The 20,230-nt window shown below is 42.6% G+C and overlaps 1 protein-coding gene across 1 annotated transcript in view; it reads right to left on the reverse strand.

Annotated features, from left to right (window-relative positions):
- Positions 1-20,230, reverse strand: part of ALDH22A1 (aldehyde dehydrogenase 22A1) — a 188,985-nt gene that overhangs the window by 18,153 nt on the left and 150,602 nt on the right. Inside the window, exons 9-10 of the mRNA XM_087389274.1 lie at positions 1,172-1,267; positions 858-995 (exon numbers count right to left, since the gene is read on the reverse strand). Coding sequence (XP_087245400.1) covers positions 858-995; positions 1,172-1,267 — 234 coding nt within the window. The remainder of the gene's footprint in view (positions 1-857; positions 996-1,171; positions 1,268-20,230) is intronic.

The raw sequence follows: 20,230 nt of genomic DNA on the forward strand, positions 1-20,230 counted from the left end.
TGTCGTCGCTATCCGTCAAAATTTCCTCCATTATGTTACTCCAATCATGTCACCCCATCAGGCTAAAGACTTGGAAGCTCCATTCACGGATAGAGAGCTAAAAGATCCCATCAGATCCTGTGGTAAACAGAAAGCCCCTGGCTGGGATGGCCTCACGGTGGAATTCTTCTTGCAATACTGAGATGATCTATCCCCTGCCCTTTTGTTCATGATTAACAAGGCTTTGGACTCTCAGTGTCTACCTGCCAACTGTAAAAAAGGGATGCTCAAATTATTTCCTAAAAAACAATTGTCCGAAACAGTCACGACACATCTTTGACAATTAGAGTTCATTCTAGAATTTCATCTCTTGCTGCGATTTTATTCCAGCTTGCCTCAGCTTAATTCTCTCATGTTCTCTCGCTTCCTTACAAGAGATTAGGGAGCTTTGGCTCGACTAGTGTGACAATGCTTTCAGACACATTTCCAAGATCCCTCAATGAAGGGGTGGTTGTTTAATACCCTCTTGCGGCCGACAGCCATGTATGTAGCATCCTTCTTGGAGAGTGATATCTCAGCGACAATTGGGTGGAGGAAATTTGAGGGACTACAGGTGATTATGGGGTCTTGCATGACTGAGAGCGAGTCCTCAATCTCTCATAAGATAGTAGAGGTAGAGTTTTTCATGACACTGGTCTAGATCAATGTCATTTTCATCAGATTTTGGCCTTGTCCAACTAGAGACAACCAAGGTTGGCCTTAGAATCATCCTAATCACTAGCGGATAGGGAGAGCCACACGCACACAATTTATCAAAACCCAAGTCCAAGTGGTTGCAACACAAAGTAAATCTTACAAAGCAGGCCATTGCATCATACCACTCTGACTGACTTCACAATTTGCAATATATGGTTTACAAAAGCAGGATAAATCTCGGTGTGCACATAAAACCGCTCTGCCCCAGCACAGTTTTGTCCGCTTGATTGCAAAGCTGCTCTTACAGCCACTTGTGCCACCTATAAACAAAATGTAGTCTGTCAAAAGTGCAAGGCTGTTAAATATGAATGTACCGACAGATACTTTCAGAAATGATTTTTGCCATGGTCTGGATATATAGCAGCCAACACCCTTTCTTAGATGTTCAAAGAAAACTCTGAAAGGACCAAATGACAAATTAAATATAAGAGTATACCTGAGATGCATCCACATCTTCGCACACAATGAATGCATCCTTCCCACCAAGTTCTAGGGTTACAGGTGTCAATGTTGTTGATGCAGTTCGCATCACCTGAAAACAAAATACAACAATTTCATAAGGATGCCATGATTATTAAAGGCCTTGCAATAAAAAATTTATGAAGCATTTCTATTTTTCTCACATGGATCAGGACTCTTGCTATTATGTTCATTTAGAATGAAAAACTCATCCTTTAAATGCATATACCGAGCTTTTAATATATAGAACCCCTTGTAAAATATCATATACAAGGAACTGATTAAGTGTATGTGGGCACGCATGCAGGCTTATAAATGGGTAGGTATGAAAGCTGTGTGCGCATCTAACATAGGTATAGGTCAGTATGTACTATGCAGATTCTATCTACGTGGGAAGGTGCTGTCAATATATGTATGCATGTATGCCACCCAAGCCATACAACATATTATATTTTGTTTGCTGTGGGCAAGAGATGTGCGTACACGTGCATGTGCATGTGGTGTGGGCATTAGCATGAGTGTGTGTGTGTGTGTGCTGCTCTTCCAAGCAATTTTTTAAGAGTTTACACTACAAAAGACAAGCTGCCAATATCTCTCGGATCCGGATGCTTGATGATTCTTGGTCAACATCTCATTCAGAGCTTGCTGATTTATGTGTACAGCACTTCTCCACTCATTTTGGGCATCTGGATACTCTTTCTCCTCGGGTCGTGTCTGCACGTCAGCTTCCTCTGCAGCATATTCATCCAATTCTGTCTGATGCTCAGGCTTTGGAACTTGAACATCCCTTCACTGAAAGGAAATTGTCTGATGCACTGAGATCCTGTGGCAGATGGAAATCTCTAGGATGGGATGGTCTCACTCTTGAATTCTTTCTTGCATTCTGGGATCTTCTTAAATTCACCTTGCTGCAAATGGTAAATACAGCATGGCAAAATCAGCAAATGCCTGTGTCATGGAAAAAGGGTCTTCTCAAGGTGATTCCAAAGAAGCAGCTATGTGATTCACTAGGTGATTGGAGGCCAATCACGCTCATGCCAGTCATTTACAAGATCATTGCCAAAATGGTGGTTGATCGGATTAAAGATTATTTGCATGATGGGTTGCATCCCTCCCAATATGGCTTTGTTCCATCAAATCACAGATAACATTGCCAATGCTTATATTGGGATTGAATATGCCAACACACAGCAGGATGTTCTACTCTTGCAGATAGATATTGCAAAAGCCTTTGACACAGTTCAATGGGATTTCATCTCACAAACTATGCGAGCTTTGGGGTTTGGACAAAAAATGCAGCAGGTTATTTACTGGCTTTACAGAGATAGCAATGCGGCTTGCATTCTTTCTGGGGATATCTCTGATGAGTGGACTCTTCGTTGTTCGATCCGCCAGGGATGCCCTCTCAGTGCTTTACTGTATGCCATTGCTACTCATCCTATGCTGCAATATATTGATAATCTTGTGGCTACAGGATCACTTCATGGCTTGGAATTGGATGCTAATCGCAACATGGTTGCTCAAGCTTATGCTGATGATTCTTTCTTTACCCCAAAGAATACACCCCATGATCTTGGTGCCTTGATGCAGGCCCTCTCTGTTTATGGTTTGGCAGCTGGTATTCCTGTTAATTTTCAGAAGTCTAAGCTGCTCCCTTTGCATTCCAAAGACTGGCATAGTCTATTATGGCCAGGGGATATCATTTCACCCACTCAGTTTGTTCGTCATCTTGGTTACCCTTTGGGGTGGGAACTCACTCGCCGACAACAAACCGATTGGGTTTTGGCTAAGCTTCGAAAAAAGCTTGAGTATTGGAAACTGGCAACCTGGCCTTTGCACGTTCATCTTCAAATAGTGCAGGCCATCCTTGTGGCATAAATTCAATTTTACTTGCCATTGATCATGTTCACTAAGGCAGATCTTACATCTTTCATGTCAGTCTTTATGGAAATCTTCTGGTGATCCAAACATGGCAGAAAAAGTCTCAGGCTGCTTTCGATGCATCACATTTGTTCTCCCAAGATGCATGGTGGATTGAACATCACAGATATTCATGTTCATATTCTTGCCCACAGGGGGAAATTGTTGCTACAATTCCTGCAAGGTGATTAGCCTTGGGCTCTTATGATTAGGACTCTAGTCCTCATATTAGTATTTCTGTGTTTGATCATTGGCAACTCGATCGATGGGATTTCTTTTTTGGTTGCACTGATGGCACTTTGCTTGGCTGCCATTTTGTCTCTCGCTTGCTTCTTGACTGGAAGCATGTTCTTTCTCATCTGGAATGGAATGGACGGCAATCTTTGCTTGAGAATTCTTTGAGAACTGAAAGCATTCACTGGTCGAAAGTCTTTCAGCCTCCCTTGGCTTTACAAGAATCTCGACGTTCCTACTTTGTATCGTTTAAAGGCATCACCTCGGTTGATGATGTTATAAATGATGCTGGTACTGTGCTCCCCTTTTCTCTAGCAGCCACTACATATGGATTGGGCTCTCATTATCGTCCTTTGTGGCGACAAATTACTTCTATGCTTTCGCCTTTTGTTCCGATTCCTCCTTTGGAACTCTAGGACCGCCGGCGGGAAGATTGGACTTTGACTTCTCCAGGGTCCTCTTCTCGTCCTTTGAGGCTATCTCAAATTACTGTACCCGCATTGTATAAAATCTTTTTGCCTCAATAAAGTACCGCTTCAGCAACAAATTTTCTTTTGGCGAGTTCTTCTAGGAGTGTTTCCATCTGGATAGCTATTAGCTCATCGACACATTGCTCATGCACTTTGCCACAGATGTTTAGCTGCTTCGGAGACCCGCTTTGATTGCTTGCAGCCCCGCTGCATAGATCATGAGGTCTTTTTAGCATATAGTGAAATTTTGAGTTGATGTAATAGTAGCACCTTATTTTGAGGTTGCTACTCATATAATATAATCTGTGTGTGTGAAGCTCGAGGATTTTGTGTTTGATTCTCCTCCACCTTGATATGTAAACTTTTTACTTGGCGGCCTCGTGAGTTTTCCTCTGAGGCTTTACTTGTAAATTTTTTCTTTGCACTTATTGGTGGGTTTTTATCTCTTTTCGAGGCTTCCCACACAAAAATAAAAGATTTCACTTTTAAAAAAAAAAATATGTATCTGTGTGTGATCCCAATTTTTCTTTATTTGCTTTCTTTAAGCGTTCTCTGCAGCAATCTTTCTTTGATTGCTTGCAGACTTGCCAGATAGATCAGCATGTATATTTGGCTTATACTGAGATCTTCAGTTGATGTATTTTCTAGCGCCTCTTTTCTGAGGTGACTATTCTTATAATATAATAAATCAAAGCTTTCACTATATAAAAAGTAAGTGTGTGTGTGTGTGTGGAACTTCAGGACAGGTTGGAGGATTGGACTTTGACTTCACCAAGGTCCTCTTCTCGCCCTTTGAGGCTATCTCAGATTACGGTGCCTGCATTGTATGAAATCCTTTTGCCTCAACCTTGCGTTTCAGAGAAAGGTAATTCTATTTGGTGAACGCATCGCACAACCAAGTGGGGGAGAAAGAGATTAAAGCAGCTTTGGGCTTACAAAACTCCTCTTCGACAACAGGTTTTTTTCTCGCGAGTGCTTCTGGGCATTTTTCCATCTGGACAGATGTTGGCCTGTAGACACATTGTTGCTGCTCGTTGCCACAAAAGCTTGAGTCCTCAGGAGACTGTGTCTCATTTATTCTGGTTTTGTTCATGTTCTCGTGAGTTCATTTATCTTGTTCACCAGCACCTGCGAGCCAAATTACTAACTAGTTTTTTTGGAAAGTTTTTCTGGCTCTTTGGTTTTCATCCACCCAGACCAAAGTTTCATCTTTTCTTTGTTTGGGTTGGCTATTGGGCACTCTGGACTTTATGGACAAACAGGAACTGTAAAGTCTTTGGTGATCCCATATTTTCCTTGTTTGGTTTTTTAAAGCGTTCTCTGTAGCAATCCTCCTTTGGTTGCTTGCAAACACACTGCATAGATCATGATGTATATTTAGCATACACTGAGATTTTCAGTTGATGTACTTTTGGCTGCCTCATTTTGAGGTTGCTACTCTTGTAATATAATCAATCAAAAGTTTTCACTAAAAAAAAAGTGTGTGTGTGTGGTTCTTTGGCCAGCAGATGGTCCATGTCTCCTACCAGGGATTTGACACCGCTGCCCTGTATGGGTAGAGGTTGTGGATTTTCCTCAGTGCATGGCATCTCTATCACCAAAAACTGCAGCTTCTCTTCACAAGGTGGTTTGTCCACCGAGACCAAATGGCAATTCGAATCGCTTTTGCATTTTGTGGGACACGGATAATCCCACCCCGGCTTCTTATTCAGTTACTGTCAATAATGTTTCCATGGGGAGTGCTTTTTACAAGCTGAAATGAGGGCTGTTTGCAGGAGCTTGCTTTGTATGCAAGCAGTTTGGGCATATGGCTTCACAGTGCCCTTCTCGAGCTCTCAAACTACCAGTGCAAGCGGAAACAGTCCCGCCTCCAAGTACGAATTTAAATGCCTCTTCTCGGATGAAAAACAAAGGGGTCAAACAGTTTTTTGCTGTCCACGATAAAGGCAAAGCCCCGGCTACCTCAAATGCTCCTGTTTCTCTTTCTGTGCCTTCGCAATCTCAGCCTCCAGTGAAGGACAAAAATTTGGATGAAGCATGGCAAACTCCTTGAAAAGTTCTCTCCTAGGAGACCTTTGCCATCCAAGACTTGGAATAGTGCATCCTCACAGGGCAAAACCCCCGCTGAAAATTCTGGAATTGGTTTGACTTGGGCAGCAGTCACTGCAAATCGTACCCTCTTTCCTGAAGAGGAAGTTGCTGCTCTTTTGTCTTCTCCTCAAGCTGATTCTTCTTCTCAGGACAAAGGCCCTGACCTTGAGGTGGAGATGCAGACATAGTAAGTTTGTTTGTTTGCTGAACATACTTGTCTTATATCTGGAAATATACTTGACCACATCAAATGTGTTACACTCAATGTATAGGGTTTGTGTGATCGTAGAAAGTGAAAACTTGCGTGGATGCATATCAGAAAATTGCAGCCAGACATAGTGGCTTTGCAGGAACATACCCAACACATGTATGTTGGATGCTGGACACACAGGACATTTTGCTGGTTATGATATTTTTAATGCTAAAGAGAACTCTTTCTTTGTTGTGGCTCTCAATAATCACTATGGTAGATGGATTATTATGCAATGCCTGATTCAAGGAGAAATTTTTGAATTTGCATCGGTTTATGCCCCCCAATCTTCCAAAGGTCGAGCGTTGCTTTGGGATGCCATGCATAATTATCCGTGGAGGCACTATGCATTCATTTGTGGTGATTTCAACAATGCTCCGCAACCGGGAGACAATACTTCGGGCCACACTCATATGTTGGCTTCTGAACAGCAGGCATGGTTTGACTTTTTGGTTCAGCTGCGTTTGGTGGATCTCTGGGAGGAATTATAGCCCACACTCCCAGGCTATACCTTTCAACACAATGCTCAATCTTCCTATCAGGCACGCCTGGATAGATGGTATCAGATTGATCCACAGCATTGTGATGCCTTTACTTGTCAACTTTGGGTTGATCATGCCTTCATGTATTCTGATCATGCACCTCTTTGGCTGAGGCTCTCCATGCATGACTTTCCTCATGACAGATTGGCTTGCTGAAGGCTTTTGTTGGTGAATAACAGTTATCTGGAACATGCTGCTTTTACAGTATGGTTTCTGATGCCATTCAGCCTCTCTCTTCTCAGATGCTTTTTGATGTGGATTATGCATGGCAAGCTTTTGTTGCTCGAATGCAAGCTGTGATTCGGGATTATGGTGAATCATTTATGCGAGCCACACGGGAGAGTGTTGTGCATGCTAAACTCACTTGCCAAAGTCTGACTAAGCTTAGTCACCTTCGGCCTTTGTCTTCTGATGAAAGCATGCACTTATGTCAGGCCAAATTCTGCCTCCAATCAAATGATAGAAGAAAGCTTGCTAAATGGAAAACCCAATCACAACAAAGGGCTTTTTTGGATAAAGGCTGCTCTTCGAAGTAATTTTTCAAAAGTTTGCATTACAAACGACAGGCTGCAAATATTTGTCGGGTCCAGATGCCTCATGGTTCTCAGTCATCTTCTCGCTCTGAACTTGCTGATTTTTTTGTGTAGCACTTCTCTTCTCATTTTGGGCATGTGGACTTTCCTTCTCCTGAGATTTGGTGTGCACGTCAGCTCCTTTTGCAGCATGTTCCTAATGACAGATTGCCTTGCAAAAGGCTTTTGTTGGTGAATAACAGTTATCTGGAACATGCTTATTTTAAAGCTATGGTTTCTGATGCCATTCAGCCTCTCTCTTCTCAGATGCTTTTTGATATGGATTATGCATGGTAGGCTTTTGTTGCTTGAATGCAAGCTGTGATTCGGGATAAATCATTTATGCGAGCCACACGGGAGAATGTTATGCATGCTAAGCTCACTTGTCAGAGTCTGACTAAACTTAATCAACTTCCGCCTTTGTCTTCTTATGAAAGCATGCACTTATGTCAGCCTAAATTCTCTCTCCAATCAAATGATCAAAGAAAGCTTGCAAAATGGGAAACCCGATCTCGACAAAGGGCTTTTTTGGATAAAGGCTGCTCTTCGAAGCAATTCTTCAAAAGTTTGCATTACAAACGACAGGCTGCAAATATTTGTCGGGTCTGGATGCCTCATAGTTCTTGGTCATCATCTCGCTCTAAACTTGCTGATTTTTGTGTGCAGCACCTCTCTTCTCATTTTGGGCATGTGGACTTTCCTTCTCCTGAGATTTGGTCTATATGTCAGCTCCTTTTACAGCATGTCCATCCAATTCTTTCTCAAGCTCAGGCCTTGGACCTGGAACTTCCCTTCACTAAACAGGAATTGTCAGATTCAGTTAAATCCTGCGATAGATAGAAATCTCCATAATGGGATGGCCTCTGTTGAATTCTTTCTTGCTTTTTGCGATAGCCTTAAATCCCCTCTCCTGCAAATGGCTAATTCAGCTTGGGAAAATCAGCAAATGCCCCTGTCATGGAAAAAGGGACTGGTAAAACTCCTTCCTAAGAAGCAGATTTCTGATTTTATCACTGATTGGAGACATCACGCTTATGCCAGTCATTTACAAGGTCATAGCTAAAATGCTTGTTGACCGTATCAAAGGCTATTTGCATGATGGGCTGCATCCTTCTCAATATGGCTTCGTTCCTCGTAGGCACATCATGGACAATATTGCCAATGCTTATGTTGGGATTGAATATGCCAAGTACACACAACAAGATGTTTTACTCTTACAGATTGACATTGCCAAAGCTTTTGACATAGTTCAATGGGAGTTCATCTCGCAAACAATGCGATCCTTGGGCTTTGGAATAAAAATGCAGCAGGTCATTTATTGGCTCTACAAGGATAGCAATGTTGCTTGTATTATTTCTGGAGACATCTCGGACAAATGGGCTCTTCGTAGTTCGGTTCCTTAGTGCCTTACTATATGCTATTGCTACTCATCCTATGCTGCAATACATTGATCATCTAGTGGCTACAGATTCTCTCCATGGTTTGAAACTGGATGAAAATCGCAGCATGGTTGCTCAGGCTTATGCTGATGATTCTTTCTTTACTCCAAGGAATACTCCGCCTAATCTTTCTGCTTTGATGCAAGCTCTTTCACTTGATGGTTTGGCAGCTCGTCTTCATGTTAATTTTCAAAAAGTCTAAGCTGCTCCCATTGCATCCTCGAGACTGGCACAGTCTCTTATGGCCAGGGGAGATCATCCCACCCACTCAGTTGGTTCGGCACCTTGGTTATCCTTTGGGCTAGGGACTTACTCGTCGACAACAAATTGATTGGGTTCTAATCAAGTTCCGAAAAAAGCTTGAATATTGAAAATTGGCAACCTAGCCTTTACATGTTGACCTCTGAATAGTGCAGTCCATACTTGTTGCATATATTCACTTCTATTTGCCTTTGATCATGTTCACTAAGGCAGATCTTGATTCTTTTATGTCTTTCATTATGGAGATCTTTTGGCGTTCTAAATATGGCAAAAAAAGTCTCAGACTGCTTTCAGTACAACGAATTTGTTCCCCGAAGATGCATGGCAGTTTAAATATCACTAATATCCAGGTGCACATCCTTGCTCACTTGGGAAAAATGTTGCTGCCATTTCTGCAAGGTGATCAGCCCCAGGCTCTCATGATTCAATCACTATTTACACATATTAGTACTGCTTTTGGTCATTGGCAACCCACTCAGTGGGATTTCTTGTTTGGGTGCATTGATGGCACTTTGCATGGCTGCCCTATGGTCTCCTAATTGCTTCTTGAGTGGAAGCATATTTTGTCTCACCTCGAACGGCATGGTCGACAGTCTTTGATGGGTAATTCTTTGCGGGCTGAAAGCATTCACTGGTCAAAAGTTTTTCAGCCTCCGCTTGCTTCACAAGAGCCTCGCCGTTCTTACTTTATTTCCTTTACCAATATTGTTGCTGATGTTATTCAGAATGATGGCTCTATCCTTCCCTTTTCTTTGGCAGCCACAGAGTATGGTTTGGGTTCTCATTATCATACTTTGTGGCAGCAAATCACTTGTATGCTTTGGTCCCGATTCCCCCTTTGGAACTCCAGGATAGATTACAAGATTGGCCTCTGAGTTCCCTTGGGTCCTCCTCTTGTCCTTTGAGGCTATCTCAAATTACTGTGCCTGCATTATACAAAATCATTTTGCCTCAACCCTAGGTTTCAGAAAAGAGTAATTCTATTTGGCGATTGAATCGGCCAGCAAAGTGGTGGAGGAAAAGACTGCGGGAACTTTGGGCATACAAGCTTCCACTTCAGCAACAGGTTTTTTTATGCCGAGTGCTTCTGGGAATTTTTCCATTTGGATAGTTGTTGGCCTACGGCACATTGCTCATGCTTTATGTCATCAGTGTCTGACCTCTCAGGAGACTATGCCTCATTTATTCTGGCATTTCCCGTCTTCTCGGGAGTTTTTGGATTCTCTTCGACGGCGGCTACGAGTGAGATTCTCGACTCTTCTCTTCGGGAAATTTTTCTGGCTCTTTGGCTTTCATCCACAGCGATCGGGGTTTCATCTTTTCTTTGTTTGGACTCGCTATTGGGCACTTTGGACTTTATGGATAGACCGCAATTGGAAAGTCTTTCGTGATCCCAATTTTTCTTTGTTTGCTTATTTTAAGCGTTCTTTGCAGCAATCTTTCTTTGATTGCTTGCAGACTCGCCAGATAGATCAGGATGTATATTTGGCTTCTACTGAAATCTTCAATTGATGTATTTTCTAGCGCCTCTTTTCTAAGGTGACTATTCTTATAATATAATCAATCAAAGTTGTCACTTTTTTAAAAAAAAAAAAGTGTGTGTGTGGTTCTTCCATCTGGCCAACTATTGGCACGTAGACACATTGCTCCTGCTGTATGTCGCACATGTTTGGCTTCTCAAGAGACTATGTTTCATTTGTTCTGGTTTTGCCCGTCCTCCCGTGAGTTCACTGATTTCCTTCAACAGCCGTTGAGAACAAGATTCCCGACTCCTACTTTTGGAAAATTCTTCTGGCTCTTTGGTTTTCATCCGCGCACTCAAGAGTTTGATCTTTTCTTTGTTTGAGTTCGTTATTGGGCACTTTGGACTTTATGGATAGACAGGAATTGTAAAGTTTTTGGTGATCCAACATTTTCTTTGTTCACTTTCTTCAAGCGTTCTCTGTAGCAATCTTTTTTTGATTGCTTGCAGACTTGCTACATAGGTTATGATGTATATTTAGCATATACAAAGATTTTCAGCTGATGTAATTTCTAGCTCCTCGCTTTGAGGTGACTTTTCTTGTAATATAAACAATAATGGCTTTCACTTTTTTTTAAAAAGTGTGTATGCGTGTGCGTGTAAAGGCAGAAAAGCTGTTGCCGAAGAGGGACTTTATAATGCCAAAGGAGACGCAGCCGCTTTCTCCACCACTTTGATGGGCAATCCATATGCCAAACAGAATTGGCTCTATCAAAAACCCAAGACGGAGGTAACAACACTTTATACAAAGATGGCACTGTGACATGTGACAGCTTCAAAGGACGGGCTGAAGAAGAGGGAGGATGGAGAGTCTAATCCTCAAGCCTATCCTGAAGTTCCAAACGAGGTACCGGCAAGAAAGGTCGAAACATTCCTGAAATTTTGTGCCATAAAGGACGATAATGAGCTCCCAAACCATACTTGCTAGCAGCCGCAGAAAAATATAAAAGAGTTTCATCATCCTGAAGTATATCCACCACAGAAGCAATACCTTTGAAAGATATAAAATAAGAGTTCTTGTATAGCCAAAGGAGGGTGGAATACTTTGGACCAATAAATATTCTCACGCCTCAAGGAATTTCCCAACAAAGAATCCCTGCCATTCCATTCCAAGTGGGATAAAATATGCTTCCAATCAAGAAGCAAACGAGAAACAAAAGGGCAGCCTCTGATCTTGCCTTGAATAGAGCCAAATAGAAAATCCCACTATGTAGGCTGCCAATGCCCAAAAGCAGAAGTATCAATATGCAACAAAAGAGAGCGGATCATGAAAGCCCAAGGCTGATCCCCTTGCATAAACTGCAACATCATTTTCCCCCTGTGAGCAAGTAAGTATATGCACTTGAATATTGAGTATGTTCAAACCCCCGTGCATTTTTGGAGAACTGAGACGATGCATAGAGAGTAATCTGAGACTTTTCTTGCCATTTTTTGAACGCCAGAAAATCTCCATGATAGCAGACATAAAGGAAACCAGATCTACCTTAGTAAACATAATGAGGGGCAGATAGAACTGTATTTATGCTATCAAAATGGATTGCGTTATATGCAAACGAACATGTAATGGCCAAGTTGCAAGCTTCCAATATTCAAGTTTTTTCCTCAGCTTTGTGAGCACCCAATCAGTTTGTTGAGAACAAGTGAGCCCCCAACCTAGAGGATAGCCAAGATGTCGAATCAATTGAGAAGGTGGAACAGCTTTTCCTCTGGCGCATCCTACTTGGCATTTTTCCATCTGGGCAGTTACTCGCGCATAAACATATTGCCCCGGCTGTTTGCCACCGATGTCTACATTCTGCTGAATCTATGCCTCACATTTTATGGCACTGTCCACATACTTGTGATTTCCTCGCTCTCATTCGTCAGGGGCTTCGAGCAAGATTTCCTACTGTTACTTTTAGCAGGTTCTTCTGGTTATTTGGTTTTCATCCCGCTTGACAGGGTTTTGATTTATTTTTTGTTTGGGTGCGCTACTGGGCACCCTGGACTCTATGGATGGACAGAAATCATAGAGTCTTTGGTAATCCTACTTTTCCATCTTTCGTTTTTTTCAAACGATCTCTGCGGCAATCATTTTATGATTGCTTTCAGACTCGTTTGATTGATCATGATGTATATATGGCTTATACTGAGATTTTCGGTTGAGTAGTAGTTACTCCGCTTTTGGAGTACCTATGAATGTAATTATTTCACAGCAATAAAATATTTATTCTCACTTAAAAAAAAAGTATGTAAAGGCAGATCTTGATTCCTTTATGTCTGTCATTATGGAGATCTTTTGGCATTCCAAACAAGGCAAAAAAGCCTCATACTACTTTCGGTGCATCAAATTTGTTCCCGTAAGATGCATGGAGGTTTGAATATCACTAATATCCAGGTGCACATCCTTGCTCACAAGGGGAAAATGTTGCTGCAATTTCTGAAAGGAGATCAGCCTTGGGCTCTCATGATTCCATCTCTGGTCACACATATCAGTACTCCTGCTTTTGGTCATTGGCAACCCACTCAGTGGGATTTCTTCTTTGGGTGCATTGATGGCACTTTGCATGGCTGCCCTATGGTCTCCAACTTGCTTCTTGACTAGAAGCATATCCTGTCTCACCTGGAATGGCATGGTCGACAGTCTCTGATGGGTAATTCTTTGCTGGTCCAAAGTTTTTCAGCCTCCGCTTGCTTTACAAGAACCTCGCCGTTCTTACTTTATTTCTTTTAAAGGGATCAATATTGTTGCTGATGTTATTCATGATGATGGCTCTATGCTTCCCTTTTCTCTGGCAGCCACACAGTATGGTTTGGGTTCTCATTATTGTACTTTGTGGCAGTAAATCACTTGTATGCTTTTGCCTTTGGTTCCGATTCCTCCTTTGGAACTCCAGGATTGATTAGAGGATTGGACATTGACTTCCCTTGGGCCCTCCTCTCGTCCTTTGAGGCTATCTCACATTACTGTGCCTCGATTATACAAAATCTTTTTGCTTTCAACCCTGGGTTTCAGAAAGGGGTAATTCTCTTTGGCGAATGCATCGGCCAGCTAAGTGGTGGAGGAAAAGACTACGACAACTTTGGGCATACAAGGTTCGACTTCAACACCAGGTTTTTTTATGGCAAACGCTTCTGGGAATTTTTCCATCTGGACAGCTGCTGGCCCGTAGGCACATCGCTCTTGCTTTATGTCATCGGTTTTTGATTTCTCAGGAGACTATGCCTCATTTATTCAGGCATTGCCCGTCTTCTCGGCAGTTTCTAGATTCTCTTTGACAGAGGCTACGAGCGAGATTCCCAACTGTTCTCTTCGGGAAATGTTTTTTGGCTCTTTGGTTTCCATCCACCATAGCAACCGAAGTTTCATCTTTTCTTTGTTTGGGCTCGCTATTGGGCACTTTGGACTTTATGGACAGACCGCAATTGTAAAGTCTTTAGTGATCCTAATTTTTCTTTGTTTGCTTTCTTTAAGCGTTCTCTGCAACAATATTTCTTTGATTGCTTGTAGACTCGCCAAATAGATCAGGATGTATATTTGGCTTATACTGAGATCTTCAGTTGATGTATTTTCTAGCGCCTCTCTTTTGAGGTGACTATTCTTGTAATATAATCAATCTTTCACTAAAAAAAAGTGTGTGTGTCCCCATTGCTCCTTTGGAACTTCAAGATAGGCTGGAGGATTGGACTTTGACTTCACCAGACTCCTTCTCTCATCCTATGAGGCTATCTCAGATTACAGTGCCTGCATTATATAAAATCCGTGGCCTCATCCTTGGGTTTCAGATAAGACTAATTGTATTTGGCGAATGAATCGCCCAGCTAAATAGTGGAGAAAGAGACTTAGGCAACTTTGGGCATATAAAGTTCCTATTCGGCAACAGGTCTTCTTTTGGAGAGTACTTCTAAGGGTTTTTTCATATTGGTTGCTGCTGGCACGTCAACACATTGCTCCTGTTGTTTGTCGCAGATGCTTGGCTTCTCAGAAGTCTATGCTTCATTTGTTCTGGCTTTGTCTATGCTCCCGTGAGTTCTTGGATCTTCTTCGATAGCGGCTGAGAGCGAGATTCCCGATTATTACTTTTGGGAAGTCTTTCTGGTTATTTGGTTTTCATCCGTGCACACGGGACTTTGATCTTCTCTTTGTTTGGGTTCATTATTGGGCACTTTGGACTTTATGGATAGACAGGAATTCTAAAGTCTTTGGTGATCCAACTTTCTCTTTGTTTGCTTTCTTCAAGCATTCTCTGCAACAATCTTTCTTTGATTGCTTGCAGACTCGCTATATAGATCATGATGTTACTTGGCATATACAGAGATTTTCAGCTAATGTATCTTACAGCTCCTCATTTTGAGGTGGCTTTTCTTGTAATATAAACAATCCTGGCTTTCACTAAAAAACAATATGTGTGTGTGTGTGTGTGTGTGTGTGTGTGTGTATGTGTGTGTGTGTGTGTGTGTGTGTGTGTGTGTGTGGTGCGAAGAGTGTGTGTGTGTGCGCGTGCGTGTGGGGGGGGGGGGGGGTGTGTGTGTGTGTGAGAGAGAGAGAGGTGTGTGTGTGTGTGTCATTATCATTGTATGGATTAGTAGCGGGATTGCATGTCAACTTTGACAAATCCAAATTGCTTCCCCTGAAACAATGTGACTGGCATTCTATTCTCTGGCCAGGTCAGATAGTGCATTCCAAAGATGTAGTCAGGCATTTGGGATATCCTATAGGATGGCATATCACCAGGAAGCAGCAGCTAAAATGGATCTTCCAAAGACTTCAACATAAATTGGAATATTGGAAAATTTCTACTTGGCCACTTCATGTCAGGCTCAGAATAGTACAGTCTATTGTAATGTCTTATGTTCAGTTCTTTTTGCCTTTGCTACATTGGTCCTCTAGAGATATCTCAGCCTTTATGTCTCAAGCTATGGAGCTGTTATGGAGGACAAAAACTGCTGTGAAAGCATTGAAACTGCTGAAGATGGAAATGGTGTGCTCTCCTAGGATGCATGGAGGACTTAATGTTCTAAATATCAGATATCATGTACTTGCAAGGAAGGCGACTATGCTCCATACCTTTTTTCGTCAAAAACAGCCATGGACTTGTATGATAGCATCCATGTGTGTCAACATGAGGACAACTGCTTATGGCCATTGGACTACTGATCATTGGGAGGCTGTCATTGGGAGATTTGTAGGGAAGATTCCTGGCTGCCCTTTCTCTACTGGTCTGATACTGGACTGGAAACAAGTACTCTCTAAAGTCAAATGGGCTCCTGATAATCGCTCGGGGACAAACTCAATGAGGAAAGAAAGTATTCATTGGAGTGCCATCTTTGACATTCCACTTGCTTTACAGGAACCTGTTCGGGCATATACTCTCATGAAATTGGGAATTAGATACATCAATGATGTGGTAGATGATCAAGGCCATGTCTTATCTTTTCCTCAGGCCACTGCCTCTTATGCATTGGGAATGCATCATAGGTTGATATGGAAGAAAATTGCTGATCTCTTGCATCCTTTTCTACCTATTCCTCCTATGCTGACACAGATAGGCTTATGGATTGGCAATTGCACCCTTCTGCTACATGCTCTCATCCTATTCCTCTGCCTGTTTTGACCTCCATCAAAGTCTACAAGCTTCTTCAGCCTACCCCTTGGATTCATCAATATGCTAATACTCTGTGGCATATCAGGCAGCCCCTTTCATGGTGGCGGAAGAATCTCCGAATATTATGGAGGTGTAAAATGCCTTTGAAACAAAGAATTTTTCTTTGGAGATGCATGACCGGCACATTGTCAGTGGGAATCACACTTGCCAAACGTCACATTGCACCACCCACCTGCTTACGGTGTCACGCTCCTTCAGAGACTGTCCCTCATTTGCTTTGGCACTGCCCGTCTACTCGGAACCTCCTTGGGAAAATTTCAGATCATCTTCGCCTCCCTTTCCCGAGTCACATATTTGGGAAACATTTTTGGTTATTTGGCAGATTTAGGAGGTCTTTAGCTCAATACTCACTCTTTCTCTCGTGGGTGAGATATTTGGCTCTTTGGACAATCTGGGAAGAGCATAATTTGGCATACTTGGGCCGCCAGTTTCAAAAGTCATATGAATCTTTTAGAGCCTCATTGCGGCAATCTTTATATGATGCCTGCCATGAGGGTGATATACATGCTTCTTGCATTGAGCTTTTCTTTTTATGCTTCTGATCTTTGGGATACTCTCCATCTTGGAGACTTTCCCTCTTGTAAAGTTATGACAATATAAATACAATGCACTGGATTTTACCAAAAAGAAGTGTGTGTGTGTGTGTGTGTGTGTGGTGCGTGTGTGAGGCTGTGTATGACCACATTATCTTTGTATGGATTAGCAGCGGGATTGCATGTCAACTTTGACAAATCCAAATTGCTTCCCCTGAAACAATGTGACTGGCATTCTATTCTCTGGCCTGGTCAGATAGTGCATTCCAAAGATGTAGTCAGGCATTTGGGATATCCTATAGGATGGCATATCACCAGAAAACAGCAGCTAAAATGGATATTCCAAAGACTTCAACACAAATTGCAATATTGGAAAATTTCTACTTGGCCACTTCATGTCAGGCTCAGAATAGTCCAGTCTATTGTTATGTCTTATGTTCAGTTCTTTTTGCCTTTGCTACATTGGTCCTCCAGAGATATCTCAGCTTTTATGTCTCAAGCTATGGAGTTGTTATGGAAGACAAAAACTGCAGTGAAAGCATTGAGACTGCTGAAGATGGAAATGGTATATTCCCCTAGGATGCATGGAGGACTTAATGTATTAAATATCAGATATCATGTACTTGCAAGGAAGGCGACTATGCTCCATACCTTTTTCTGTCAAAAGCAGCCATGGACTTGTATGATAGCATCCATGTGTGTCAACATGAGGACAACTGCTTATGGCCATTGGACTACTGATCATTGGGAGGTTGTCATTGGGAGATTTGTCAGGAAGATTCCTGGATGCCCTTTCTCTACTGCTCTGATATTGGACTGGAAACAAGTGCTTTCTAAAGTCAAATGGGCTCCTGATAATCATTTGGGGACAAACTCAATGAGGAAAGAAAGTATTCATTGGAGTGCCATTTTTGACATTCCACTTGCTTTACAGGAACCGGTTCGGGCATATAATCTCATGAAATTGGGAATTAGATACATCAATGATGTGGTAGATGATCACGGCCATGTCTTATCTTTTCGTCAGGCCACTGCCCTTTATGCTTTGGGAATGCATCATAGATTGATATGGAAGAAAATTGCTGATCTCTTGCATCCATTTCTACCTATTCCCCCTGTGGCTGACACAGACAGGCTAATGGATTGGCAATTGTTCCCCTTTGCTACATGCTCTCGTCCTATACCTCTGCCTGTTTTGACCTCCATCAAAGTCTACAAGCTTCTTCAACCTGCCCCTTGGATTCATCAATATGCTAATACTCTATGGCATATCAAGCAGCCCCTTTCATGGTGGCGGAAGAATCTCCGACTATTATGGAGGTGTAAAATGCCTTTGAAACAAAGACTCTTTCTTTGGAGATGCATGACCGGCACATTGTCAGTGGGAATCACACTTGCCAAACGTCACATTGCACCACCCACCTGTTTACGGTGTCACGCTCCTTCAGAGACTGTCTCTCATTTACTTTGGCATTGCTCGTCTACTCGCAATCTCCTTGGGAAAATTTCAGATCTTCTTCGCCTCCGTTTCCCGAGTCACATATTTGGGAAACATTTTTGGCTATTTGGCAGATTTAGAAGGCCTTTATCTCAATACTCCCTCTTTCTCTCATGGGTGAGATATTGGGCGCTTTGGACAATCTGGGAAGAGCACAATTTGGCATACTTGGGCCGCCAGTTTCACAAGTCATATGAATCTTTTAGAGCCTCATTGCGGCAATCTTTATATGATGCCTGCCATGAGGGTGATCTGCATGCATCTTGCATTGAGCTTTTCTTTTTTATGCTTTTGATCTGTGGGATACTCTCCATTTTTTGGAGACTTTCCCTCTTGTAAAGTTATGACAATATAAATACACTGCACTGGATTTTACCAAAAAAAAAAAAGTGTGAGGGTGTGTATGAGAGCGTGAGAGAGCGTGAGAGAGGAGGTCGACGCAGAGCCAGGTCCCCGTACAGCTCCCTTTCCGTCTGTACATCTGTACGGACGCCGTACGGTTGTACGGCGTTGTACGCACAGTTTCGGCTCATCCTTGCGACGCCTCGTCTGAACCCGCTGGTGTTCACCTCGCCATCGAATTTCCCCTTCTGAACTTCCCTCTGCTCGTCCATACCTCCTTGCCTCTTCCGTACAGTATCGCCCCTTCGTGTCCCGTCAGCCTCTCTTTTCCGTACATTTCTGTCTATCTTCTCTGTGTCAGTATTCCGTAAGGTTCAGTCATCTTTTCCGTATCTCCGTACAGGGCCTCCGTACGTCCGTACATCACTAGCTCCTCCGTACAGCTTAGCCCCATCGTGTCCCCTCAGCGCCTTTGTTCCGTACAGTTCTGTCAGCTTCTCCGTGTCAATATTTCGTACTGTTTTGTCGCTTCTCCGTACATCTATACGTACCACACTCCGGTGTCCCTTCCGTACAGTTCTGCCAGCTTCTCCTTTCGTCAGTATAGTGCTTTAGCCCTCTCTCTTTCTCATCGCTTGATATGTGTTGAATCCCTTAGCCTCCATGGCAGAAGCAAACAAGTATTATGTCAAGAGAGCACTCTCTCCTGAACCCAAACAACAATCAAGGGAAACCTCTCCCCCCATAGCTCCTTCATCTGAAGATGCTTCCTATGTGTTTGATATGTTGAATGAGGATTTTCAACAAAGTAGAAGGGAATGGATTCAACCTGCTCCAGAACTCACTTACAAAATGAAGTTGCCTTCTCTTGTGCATCCTATGAAGAAGCTCTCTCAAATTGCAGTGATCATCTTTTTCCCAGACAAAATTCCCTCTGCTAATGATGTGGGACAATGGGTGAATTCTCTCCTAGGTGGATGCTATGTCGAAGGAGTCTATTTTGCCTCCCGAGGATTTTATGAAGTACATCTTTTGGATGCCTTGACAAAACAAAAGATGTTGGAAATGTCTCCTTTATTTTTTGGTTGACAAATGGTGCATATCATGCCCTGGTCCCCTAATAAGGACTATCAGAACCTCATCAAGCATCATTGCCTTGTATGGGTTGAAGTGGTTGATTTTCCAGATTACATGAGAACAGAGCTTCCAGGTTTAGCTATGACATTGGGACAAGTGATCTGTCCTCCTCGTCCCACAAGTAATAAAAATCGTTTTTGCATCTTGTGGGATACTGATAGACCGATCCCCTCCTCTATTGCAGTTGAGATTGAGGGTGTTAATTTGGGAAAGAAATATTTCACTTTAAAATGGGGCATTTTTGCTGGAGCTTGTTTTTCTTGTCACAAGTTTGGGCATCTTGCTTCAGAGTGTCCCTCTATCCTTCATCCACCTCCTCCAGCAGCTATTCCTCTGCCATCTAATAAAGGAGGTCAGAAGACATACGTGGAAAAGATTGAAGCTAAAGGAGCAAAGCCTTCAGTTCATATAGGGAGCCAGGCCAATTCAGCTCAAATTAAGGATAAAGGAAAAAGCAAGTTAGGGGAAAATAACCCATCTTCTCATGAGGGATGGCAGACTGCAAAGAAGACGGTGCCCCTCAAACAAAGACCTCTCCAATCTCGTAATTGGGATGCCTCTGCTCCTTCTCCAGGACAAA

Source organism: Dipteris shenzhenensis, chromosome 18 (assembly GCF_047967505.1).
Source record: "Dipteris shenzhenensis isolate YYH24624 ecotype China chromosome 18, Dip_SZ_1.0, whole genome shotgun sequence".
Taxonomy (NCBI): Eukaryota; Viridiplantae; Streptophyta; class Polypodiopsida; order Gleicheniales; family Dipteridaceae; genus Dipteris; species Dipteris shenzhenensis.